This window comes from Orycteropus afer, unplaced genomic scaffold (genome assembly GCF_000298275.1).
Source record: "Orycteropus afer afer isolate SDZICR_OR568_19922 unplaced genomic scaffold, OryAfe1.0 scaffold00196, whole genome shotgun sequence".
In the NCBI taxonomy this organism is placed as follows: Eukaryota; Metazoa; Chordata; class Mammalia; order Tubulidentata; family Orycteropodidae; genus Orycteropus; species Orycteropus afer.
The window spans coordinates 6,445,491-6,458,151 of NW_006921783.1; the positions used below are offsets into that span (position 1 = coordinate 6,445,491).

Consider the following 12,661-nt stretch of genomic DNA (forward strand, 5'->3'; position numbering starts at 1 on the left):
AAAAAAAAAACCTCAGCAAACAAGGAATAAAAGGGAATTTCCTATCCTCTGTGAAAAAGTTCCAGATAATATTGTACTTAATGGTGAAAGACTGAATGCTTTCCTCCTAAGAATTAGGACAAGGTTAAGGATGTCCCTTCTCACCACTTCTATTTAGTCTTGTATTGGAAGTCCTGGCCAGTGCAATCAGGTTAAGAAATTAAAAAACAAAACAAAAACTGGAAAAGGAAAAATAAAACTGTCTCTATATTTGCAGATAATGATTATCTATGTAGATAACCATAAGGAATCCACAAAAAAGGTACTAGAACTATTGAGTTTAACAAAGTTTCAGGATAGATAATACATATTATATTCCTGCCCCTTCCTGCCTTCTGAGTTCTGGGGAAAGTGCTCTCTTTTAGTCTCGTATGGTTGATTGTTCTAAGAATTACATACCTCACAAGTATTATTATTCACAATGAAGTATTCCTATGCCAGAAGATCAAACTTGAATGTAATTCAAGTCGATAGATCTGCCTCCAATTTACAGATGCGATAAAATCTAGATTGTGGGAAACTCCACAGATAAAAGATTTTAATTCCATCTACAAATACATTTTAGGAAGGAGAAAATGAGAGAGGGAGGAGAAATCTAGAGGTTAAAAGAGACTTAAGACAGCTGAATGCTTTGCACTCTGGGGCCCTGGCACCAGCTTCTGCAGCTGCCACCATGTCAACGGCCATGAACTTTGGAACCAAGAGCTTCCAGCTGCAGCTGTGGAAAGGGCAGCCTCCTGCTGAATGACTTTGGTGAATGTAAAAGCTTTAAAGAGAAGTTCATGAAGTGTTTCCATGACAGTAATTTTGAAAATGCTTCATGCAGAAATGAATCAAAAGAATATTTAGAATTCAAAATGGAGAGGCACCTAGTAGCACAGGAGCCACTGAAAAAACTGGCATTCAGAGATTTGATTGATGAAAAACCACGAGGATAAGACAAATGCTACTGAACTGACAAGAGGCAGTCATTTGAACTGAACAAGAGGATATTCTGTGGTTTAAAATCAGGAAAGGCATATATGTCAGGGTTGTATCCTTTCACTATACTTATTCAATCTGTATGCTGAACAAATAATCTGAGATGCTAGACTATATGTCTTAAAGACAATTTTATCAGAAATTAATATTGCCACTCCCGCTCTTTTTTGGTTGCCATTTGCTTGATACATCTTTTTCTAACCTTTGATTTTTAGTCTCCTTTTGTCTTTGTCTCTAAGATGTATCTTTTGTAGATAGCATATTGATGGGTTATGTGTTCTTACCCAGTCTGCAACTCTCTGTCTCTTGAGTGGTGCATTTAATACATTAACATTCAGTGTAATTATCGACAATGATGAATTGATTGCTGTCATTTTGTTATGTGTTTTTAATGGTGTCCTGGTTTCTTTGTTTCATATGATTTTCTGTGCTGAGATCGTTTTGTTTATGAATCGTGTTATCATTTCCTTTTTGCTACTGTTTTAGTATTTGCTAAATATTTGTGCTTGTCCTCTTTTTGATTTTGATGTGAAGGTTTATCATTTTTCTTTGAAGTTACCCTGTGATTTATAATTTTCTCCCTGAGTTTAGAACAGTCCGCTCTATTTTGCAACTTTCTTGACTTTCTCACCATTAACAAGTTCTGTAACTACACTATTTTCCCCCTCTTTCTGGTTTGTCGTTGTCCTCATTTGTCAATTGACGTCTCTGGTCCCCTGTTTACAAACTTATGAGCTTATTTTACTTCGGATACATCCATAGCTGTGTTGGTTTCTGGGTTATGTCATCTGGTGTATTAATGGTCAGTTGCTGTTTGCTATTACTGGTTCTCTGTTCAAAGGACTCTCTTTAGTTATCTCTTGTAAGGTTGGTCTGGTTTTAACAAATTCCCTTAATTTCTGTTTATCTGGAAATGTACTAACTTCACTATCTTATTTGAGGGACAATTTTTGCCAGGTATGTAATTCTTGGTTGGAAATTTTCTTCTTTCAGGGTTTTATATATACCACCCCACTGCCTTCTCGCTTGCATGGTTTCTGCTGAGAAATCAGAGCTTATTCTTATTGGTTACCCTTTTTAAGTAAATTTTTATTTTTCCCATTCTGCTTTCAGGATTCTTTCTTTATCTTTGCTTTTGACGAGTTTGATGATGATATGTGTCTTGGTGATTTTCCTTTGGGGTCCACCCTGTTTGGGGTTCTTTGGACTTCTTGAATGGATATATTCTCATCTTTCATCACATCAGGAAAGTTCTCTTCCAACAAGTCTTGGACAATTTTCTCAGTGGTTTTATTTTTCTCTTCCTGTTCTGGAATTCCGATTACATGCAGGTTATTTCTTTTGATGATATCCCACATGAACCTTAGGCTTTCTTTAATTTGTTTTGATCTTTTTTCTGATTGATCCCTTTCCAAAGAAGTATTCATCAGGTATTTGTCTTCAATCTCACTAGTTCTGTTTTCCATTGATTCAATTCTACTCCTTTGCCCTTTCAATGTGTGTTCTGGTTACCTAGTACTGCTCTGACAAGAATATACCACAAGTGGGATGTTCTTAACAAACAGGAGTTTATTCTCTCACAGTTTAGAGGCTTTAAGTCCAAGTTCAAAGTGCCAGGCTCAAGGGGCTGGGTGAAAGCCCCTCAACCTTGAGGTCCAGATCTGCTTCCTGCTCCCAGCCCACTGGAGGTAGAGGCATTTCTTCACTCAGACAGCTGCTGGCTGCTGAGGCTGACAAACCCGAGGTTGACAAGTAGAAAGGCACAGTCCCGATGTTACCAAACCACACAGCAGGCCATTAAAATTAAGTCCATTGTGAGTCCCAAGGTCGGCAGAACATGACAGGCTGCTGAACGACACAGCTACATGCAGGGTCCAAGCATGCCATAAGCTAGAGACTATTCCCAAAGCTGCTTCTTATATAGGTGAAGTGGACCACATCCCAAAGGCAGCTACTCAGCTGCTTGTGGTAGATCCCACCATGGGATTTATTGCCATTCTCATCATGGGGAATAACTACCACCAGCTGCCCAGCCACTAAACCAGGCCCAGCCAAGTTGACATACAAATTTAACTACCACAATGTGTTATCTGTTTCTGAAAATTTAGTATTAATCTTCTGGATTTCTAGCTGTAGATTTTGTATCATTTCTAATGTTTCATTTATCTTGTCATTTTGTTCTTGTATTTTCTTCCAAACTTGTTCTAGGGTTTTGTCTGTGTTTTCCTTAATTTTGTCAGTGTTTTCCTTGATCTGTCTCTCAATCCTTTGAAGATACCTAAATATAATTATTTTGAATTCCTTATCAGGGAGTTCCACTGCTGCTTCTTCCTCAGGGATGTGTTCTGAGTCTGCATCCTGCTCCCTTGTTTCTAACACTTTATCTTGCTTCTTTGTGTGGACTGTGATGGTCTGTTGTCTCTGAGACATTGTGATGTTGTTGTATTTAGATTTCTATTAACTGTTTGTGAAGAGCAGTTAAGGGTCAGTCAGGCTGTTCTTGGTGGTCATTTATCATTGGCCAGTTGGTGGAGAAGGATGTGGTGGTTCTCACTCAGTAAGTGAAGCTGCAGGAGGTGCAGGTGTAGTTGTGTCATATGGGCACTGTTGCTGTCTCCCACTCAGTTAGATAAAAACAACAACTGAATAACTATCAAAAAAGTAAAAGCAAATGGACAAAAAACACACCATGTAAACACCCAGGACCAATAACCAAAAAAACAAAATAAAAACCTCACAATATCTAGGGAGAAGGCAGTAAGACAAAAAAGGTAGAGAATAATAATAATAAAAAAAAAATGTGAAAAATGCAAAAAGAAAAACAAGGAATGGGGTTAAGCACAAGAAAGAAAAAAATGAGAACCAGGAAAAGGGAAGAGAGAAAAAGCTGAAAACTAGAACCTGGGAAGGGAAGAACAAAGAATAATAACACAAAGGACAAAAATAATAATTTTAAAACAGACAAAACAAACAAACTGAAAAAAAAAAGGCGGGGGGGGATTTGGTCAGGATGGGGCAGGGTACCCAGGCTCTGTCGGAGCATACAGACTAGGATGGAATTCCTGCCAGCCCAGAAGGTGGGTAGGAGTGAGGGATGGCCACACCTCCGTTCACCAAGAGGGTGTGGGGGATAAGAGTAATAAGGGGAATATCAACACCTTTCCAGTTGTTGGTGCCTGGAATGCCCTTGTGGTTCCCAGCAAGTAGAGCCTATTCTTAAGTCCCTGGAATCTGGGAGAACACTGTTGCTTTAAATATCAAAAATGGTTGAACTACTTGTAAACATTCAAAATGGCCGTGTCCTTCAGACAGGCAAAGTCCACAGCTCAGCCCATCTTCCTCTTCATTGCTTCCCCTTTTATTCACCAGGCACCACTGCAGTCCTCCGTGCAGTCCCTGGCTAGCAGGGCCTATTTTTGGTTAATTCTTAGGTTCTAACACCACTTGGCAATATATAAACTGTCTGTCCCGTCAGGATTGCTCACAGACCAGAATTCCGTATGTCTCCTTTTTTGGTGTTTTCTTGCAAGTTCTTCTACTAGTTGGAGTTTAGTCTACTTCTATAGCCTTCCCTTCAAAGCTCAGGGCACCAGGATTATCTTCTGTATCTGTGTTAATTGGTTCCCATTTTCTTTGTTGATGAGGGTCTGTGCAGTCTGTCCGCCTATTCCACCAGCTTACCAGAACTCCCCCTGACATGCTAGACTATATGAAGAACACGAGCTTCAGGACTGCAGGAAGACTCATTAACAACCTGCTATAAGCAGATGACACAACCTTAGTTGCTGAAAGTGAAGATGACTTGAAGCACTCATTGATGAAGATCAAAGACTACAGCCTTCAGTACAGATTACACCTCAACATAAAAGAAAAGTCCTTTCAACTGGACCACTAAGCAACATCATGATAAATGAAGAAAAGACTGAAGTTGTCAAGAACTTCATTTTACTTGGATCCACAATCAATGGCTACGGAAGTAGCAATCAAGAAATCAAACAATCTTGGATACTGTAGGAGAAAAATATGGCACAAGACTCAAAATCATAAAAAAAGATCAAACCACTGGTCTGATAAGAGACTTACTCCTGAGAGTAAAGCCTTTAGCCACCCTTCAATCCTGGAACTGAACTTACCCCTGTAGATCAACTTTCAATTAAACAACAGACTGGCTTCTAAAGTGAACAAGACCAGGGAGAAACACACTCCTTAGAAAAATCAACCACTCAAGACCAAAAGAATAGCATTTGCCACGCAAGACCAAAAGAATAGCATTTGCCCATAAACAAAGCTCAGAAGGCAGGAAGGGGAAGGAAAGATGGGAGACTGGAAATGGAGAACACATAGAAGAAGTGGAAGATTATATTGTAGGGATTGCAATAAATGTCACAAAACAAAATGTATATAAATTGCTGAAGGGAAAACTAATTTGCTCTGAAAACTTTCACTCAAACCACAAAGCATTTTCAAAATTATTGTCATGGAGATATTTCATTAATTTCTCTTTAAAGCTTTTATATTAACCAAAGTTATCCTCACAACTGGACCAATAAGCAATATAATGATAAATGGAGAAAACATTGACGCTGTCAGGGATTTCATTTTACCATAATCAACACTCATGGAAGCAGCAGTCAAGAAGTCAAATGTCTTATTACTACACTGGGCAAAAGACCTCTTTAAAGTGTTAAGGAACATAAATGTCTCTTTAAAGTCTAAAGTACACTTGACCCAACCCATGGTATTTTTCAATCATGTGCATGTGAAAGCTGGACAATGAATAAGAAGGAAGACTGAAGAACTGATGGCTTTGAACTGTCAGGCTGGCGAAGAATATTGAAAATACCATGGACTGCCAGAAGAACTAACAAATCTGTTCTGGAAGAAGCATGGCCGAATGTTCCTTAGAAGCTAGAATGGCCAGAGTTCATTTCACCTACTTTGGTCATGTTATCAGAAGGGACAAGTCTCTGGAGAATGTATCATGCTTGATAAAGCAGAAGGTCAGCAAAAAAGGGGAAGACTCTCAATGAGATGGATTGACACAGTGGCTACAATGATGGGCCGAGCACAGCAAAGATTACAAGGATGGCGCAGAACTGGGCAGTGTTCTGTTCTGTTATACATAGGGTTGCTATGAGTCAGATCTGATTCGGTGCACATAACAACAACAATAAAAAGTTAAAAAGAAAAAAAAAGAAGAAGAAGAAATCAAAAGACTTATTGCATTTGGCAAATCTGCTGCACAAGATCCCTTTAAAGTATTAAAAAGCAAAGATGCTACTTTAAGGACTAGGGTGTACCTGACTAAAACGATGGTATTTTCAATTACCTCATATACATGCAATAACTAGACAATGAATAAGGAAGACTGAAGAAGAATCGATGCCTCTGAATTATGGTGTTGGCAAAGAATATAGGATATATCATGGTCCGCAGAACAATGAAGAAATTTATCCTGGAAGAAGTATAGGCAGAATGCTCCTTAGGAGCGAGGATGGTGAGACTTCATCTCACATACTTTGGACATTTTATCAGGAGGGACCAGTCCCTGAGGAAGGGCATTATGTTTGTTAAAGGCAGAGAGTCAGCAAAAAAGAGGAAGACTTTCAATGAGATAGACTAACACACTGGCTGCAACAATGGGCTCAACGACTGGTTGGATGACACAAGACCAGGCAATGTTTCATTCTATTGAATACAGGACTGCTATGCATCAGAAGCGACCTGATGTAACCTAACAACAATAATGGAAGACGACCACTGAACATGCTTGGGGCATCTGTGATAGGACCTATGCACAACTCCAAGTGACCATGAGGTCTGCCATGTGATGTCTCTTAAAATGGGGCTTCCCAGATGGCAATGGGATACTCCACTAGGAGTCAGAATAGTAATGCCCTTCCTTTACGGATATGCCTCATGGTTGGGGGTGGCTTATCCTGAACCTCCCAGAAGGATGTTCAAAAACTGTTATTTCTTTTAGATTCTCATTTTCCCCCAAGAAGGTATTTCATTTTGTTTTTCAATCTAGTGTGTAGCCAGGTTTAGAGAGGGCTCATGATGAAGACCCATTGCTGTCGAGTGAATTCCAACTCATAGCAACCCTACAGGACAGAACAGAACTGTTCCATAGAGTTTCAAGAGGAGTCCTGGTGGCTCAGCAGTTAAAGGGTTCAGTGAGTGTCAAGAGGTTGGATGTTCAAATTCACCATCCACTCCGTGGAAGAAAGATACGGCAGTTGGCTTTCTTAAAGATCACACCCTTGGAAACTCTCTAGAGCTGTTCTGCTGTATCCTATAGGGTTGCTATGAGTCGGTATTGCTTCAACAGCAGTAGGTTTGGTTTTTGGGTATAGGGTTTCCAAGGCTGTAATCTTTACAGAAGCAGGTTTCCACATCTTTCTTTCCAATCTGTGGAACGATTAGTAGGTTTAAACTGCTGACTTTTCCAAGGCTGTAATCTTTACAGAAGCAGGTTTCCACATCTTTCTTTCTAATCTGTGGAACGATTAGTAGGTTTAAACTGCTGACTTCTTAGTAGTCAAATACCTAAGCACTGTACCACCAGGGTGTCTCAGAGTTCATGATAAGAGGTTAAGAATGCTGGAATGCGCTTACTGGTCTGATAGAGCCTAGTGAAACCCCCAAGACCATGGTCCCTACTCAGCTTTCAGGTCTGGAATTGAACTCACTCCTGTGGCTTCCAGCCAAACAGTAGACAAGCATATATATAGGATGAACATTTACATCAAGTAGATACATTCCTTAGAACATTCAATCATGAGAGAACAGAAGGGCAATATTTGCACAGGGAGATAGCTCGGGGGGCAGGAACGCATAGGAAAGGATACAGTGAAGAGTTAACTACATAAGTGGGAAAAGAGCTGTTCCATGGTGGGGACTACAGTTAATGTCAGGACACAAAATGTGAATGAACTGCAGTATGGAAAATAAATTTGCTCTGTAAAGTTTCACTCAAATCACAATCAAAAAAAGAAAAAAGAATGCTGGAGTGATGGGTCCGTTGGATGCTTTGATCTGTACACTGTGACAGTGGTCACTGTGTATCATAATACTCTGAATATCTTTTCAGTGCAAATGTGATACATGCTCATGGATTTCAGTTATTATATATAACTGAAGGCATTGTCAGACAATAACTGTTCCCTAGCAAAATGCTTTCCTTTTTGTACTATAAGGATACACGCTTGTCTGTTTCCCCCTCTCTTTTTAGCAAAACACAGTAGAAAATAGGAAGGAAGAAGTATTCTGTCTTCGGATATGTTTGACTTCTTGAGTTTCCTGGCTGTACCTGACTGCCATATATCTTCCTAATAAAAGAATCATTAAGGAGAGAGAGAGAGAGAGAGACTTAAGACACTTATCAACCAATTGCAAAATATAGGATCCAATTCAGAAAAAACAAGCTATAAAAAAATATTAGACAACTGTGAAAATCTGAACACTGATCAAATATTTACTGCTAAACTTTTGGTATGATAATAATGTGGTTATGGGTATAAAGTCACTTTCTTTTAGAGGTATATAATATTTAAAGATTTAAAAACTTAAGAGAGAAAAATAGCATATATAAAAGACAAGCAACGAAGAGTAAAAAAATGCATATCTGCAACCCCCAAAGAAGAAAATAAAGAGCAAGTAAAAATGAACAGAACAAAAGTTTACATATAAGTCCTAAAAACTTTCCTGAAATAAAAGATTTCAATCTACATACTGTAAGGGCACATCGCATTCAAGGAAAAATTGACCAAGATTGGCTAACCTTGAGAATATCTTAGTAAAATTACTAGACTTTAAATCTTTGGGCAGCCAAACAAAATGATCACATTACCTGAATGAGAGAAAAATCAGGCTGCTTATTGACTTTTCCACAGCAACATTCAATGACAGAAAGTATTGGAGAAAGACATTTGGAAAGACTGAATCAAGAAATTTCAAGTATAAAGGCCACAATTTTGACCAGGTTAGAATACAAGGAATATTGTTCACAAGAGCCCTTTTTAAGGAATCTACTAAAGCACAGATCCAAGACAAAACAAAAGATGGACACAAAAGTGAAAAAAATAAAATGTAGAAATGATACAAGTTATAAAAACGGGAGGAAAAATGGTCAAGTGGGGGGGGAGTAAAATAAGCTCTCCATCTAATCTGTCATTGCTGGGGGTTCAGAGGTGGCAAATCACGTAGTAGAAGTTTAAGTATATTTAAGAGTGAATATTTAAAAAAGATAATACTATTAATGTTGGTTAGTAAGGGAGTTGTTGTTGTTGTTGTTATGTGCCATCGAGTCGGTCCGACTCATAGTGACCCCTCCTTGGGTTTCCGAGGCAGTATCACTACGGAAGTAGGATTTCCCAACCTTCCTTCCGAGGAGTGGCTGGTGGGTTTGAACCGTCAGCTTTCTGGTTAGCAGGCAGGTGACTTAGCCATTATGCTATCAGAGCTCCCAAGGGAGTTGTTGGGTAGAGAAAAAAGATAGTAGTATGTTACGTTATAAACTTACTGCCGTAAGTCGGATCTGACTCATAGTGACCCCACCTTGGGTTTCCAAGGCAATATCTCTAAGAAGTAGATTGTCCAACCTTTCTTCCAAGGAGTGGCTCGTGGGTTTGAACCGCCAGCCTTCTCATTAGCAGTCAAATGCCTTAGGCACTACGCCACCAGAGCTCCCAAGTTATAGTATAGATTACCTATAAAAAAGCAGGGAGACTAAGGGGACTTTATAAATCAGTTCTGGTGGTGCAGTGGCTAAGGCATAGACTGCTAACCAGAAGGCTGGTGGTTTAAACCACCAGCTGCTCTGTGGAAGGAAAATGGGGCAATCAACTTCTGTAAAGATTAATCACCTCAGAAACCCAACGGGGGTCGCTATGAGTCAAAATCAAAGGCAGTGAGTTTGAGTTTTTATTTTTTTTAAAGGATATTTTACAGAGCAATAATTATAACAGAATAAAGATATAATATTTTCTAAGTATCAGAACTACTATTGTTGTTGTTACGTGCCATCGAGTCAGACCTGACTCATAGCGACCCCTCCTTGGGTTTCCAAGGCAGTCTCACTAAGGACGTAGATTGCCCAACCTTCCTACCGAGGAGTGGTGGTTCAAACCCACCAGCCAACTACTATTAGAAAAGGAAAAAAAAAGCAAAAACAAATAGATGAATGTAAGCTATGCAGATTTCTACTATTACAATAGATTCAGTAACTTTGGCCTTTAACATGGACACCTTTTCAAAAGTGGCAGGAAATATAACTGGTCTTGGCAGAAGAAAACATATCCTTTCTAAATATTTAAGTGATTGCTGATTTGCCAAGTTCTCAAATCCAGGGTACAGGAGTATTTCCAAATAATTAGAAATAAATCAGATGGATGGCAATATAAATAGCCACTAAAAGCTTTTATTAAAGAGTTCAATTACCACTTCGTTAAAAGCAAGTTTGAGTATCTTCTATTTACAAATGGAGCTGCCATTAAACTCTAGTAGCCAAATTCCTGAACTATAAAATTTAATAAAAAACCTCCAGTGTTTCAGAACTACAGGACATCAACATTTCACTTCTATATATTCTCTTCCTTAAGGCTGAGATTTCATTGTTAGAAGCACTGTCAGTCTGTATGTGAGTAAAAAGTCAACACGTATACAGCCTGTCTTCTGTATTTCTGACACCAACCAAAGTATAACCATCTTTTTCCCACCAAAATGTGAGCTTCAGGAAGACAGAGACTTTGGTTCACTACTATATCTCAGTACCTAGAAAGCTCTGAGACATAGATTAAAACAGTTTTCTGCAACGTTTTAATAAATAGTAAATATTTAAGTTCTGGTTTCCTCATTCCATACGATGAGTTTCCTGACAAAATTTCCCAGGGCTCTCAGATTTGAAGCTGACAACTTGCAACAATCAGGGCTCATTCTATACCCAGAATCTCCCAACATGAACGTTTTCACCCACTGTTTGATGCAACATTCTCTTGTTGGACATAAGGTCTATCGATGTCTCAGGATCAAGCTGGGGACTCAGATGTCTTACCTGTTCTTATTAAACTGGATGGCAAAGTCTGTCATGTGCTGCAAAGCTTTGTTGGTGAAGTTCATTTCCATATAGATGTGCCCTTGGCGGTGAGTGAACGTTCCTGAAATCTCTAAGCCTTTAGCTTTCACTGCAGGTAGCCAGACCTGAAACACAGTATAAAGCTCAATGGAACAAAGAGAAATTTTGTCTCAGTGATATTTGCTTTTTAATTAAAAAAAGACAAAATTAAGATTTTTATTTCCTTAGGCAATTATGGTTATTTTTATACCATAAACACCAAGTAAAATAAAAAAGGCTCTAGATAAAGTAATATTTTTAAAATTTTGAAATGATTTTCAATTACTTACGAACCAAAAAGGAAAAAAAAAAATCTATAGGTAACCCTGGTTTCTTCTGCATCTTCCGTCAAGTTGGTAATTTTACTACTTTTGAATACTGCTACCAAACATGCATATACACAAGGAAAGAAAGGAATTCCTATGAGTATATTTTTCTGTTAGTAGTTTTAGTAAAAGGTTTACATGGGAAAATTTAATCTACTAACAAAAATACCATGTTTGTAATCTTTGAAGACTTTTTCATCATTAGTAAAACTATTGTCAGTAAGCCAAGGACCACGACTTATATATATTTTAACTCCTGCTGTAGTATCTGGTGAATAGTAAGCATTCAGATGTTGCTTAAATAATCTGAATGCCAGTTTTCTCAATGTAATTCATTTATTATCCTCTACTGGCCCCAGAACCTGTACTACTTCTGGTCTTCCACAGTTAAAAAAAAAAAAAAAAAAAGTCAGAAAACTCATGAGCTATTTTGACTACTATGACAAACAATGAAAACTCTGTGGGTGACATATAAACTATGTTTAGCCTCACTAAAAAAAAAGTATACATATATATATATCTCAAGTCAAAAACAACCCACAAGATACCCTTTTCATCTATTAGAGAATCAAAAATTTCAAAAACTCAATACCCAATGTTGGAGGGAGTATGAAGAACCTGGCACTATTATATTCTGTTGGTGGGAATGTAATTTGTGGCTATCTTTCTCAAGGGCAAATTGGTAATGTTTATTTTTAAATATTAAAATGATCAAGCAAATTGCCTATGGAGGAGATCCTGGATAGAAAGGGAGAACAATGTGGAATAAAACTCAAAATCATTTGGAAAAAAAACAAAACAAGCTCTACTTAACTGAGACTCACGTGGCAGCCTTTTCCTTGCTAATGTATACTGGAAGAACTTTAGAGATAATACACTGCACAGTAAATTTCAAAACACAGCTACTGAGTTGTGCCAAAGAACTATGACTTAGTTTTGAATCTTATTTTTAGTTACTCTATGCAATAGGCTGTGTATATAGTTATGACTACTAGAATGGACAACTGGTCTACATCTCTATAGCAGAGATCCCTCATAAGGAATCAGATGAGCAGGTGAAGAATTCAAACAAGGCATGCTGATTCTCAGAAAGGCAAAACTGCATGAAGCTTAGCAAAGGAGCTAATATGGGTGGTATTATTCCCAAGGCTTTAAATGAACATCATGTACAGAAAAGAGGGTTTTTTTAACTTTAGTCTGA

At 38.2% G+C, this 12,661-nt stretch overlaps 1 protein-coding gene across 1 annotated transcript in view; it reads right to left on the reverse strand.

Annotated features, from left to right (window-relative positions):
- AP2B1 (adaptor related protein complex 2 subunit beta 1) overlaps positions 1-12,661 on the reverse strand; it is a 171,184-nt gene that overhangs the window by 58,511 nt on the left and 100,012 nt on the right. Inside the window, exons 16-17 of the mRNA XM_007947936.1 lie at positions 11,075-11,220; positions 8,873-8,960 (exon numbers count right to left, since the gene is read on the reverse strand). Of these exons, the coding sequence (XP_007946127.1) occupies positions 8,873-8,960; positions 11,075-11,220 (234 nt within the window). The remainder of the gene's footprint in view (positions 1-8,872; positions 8,961-11,074; positions 11,221-12,661) is intronic.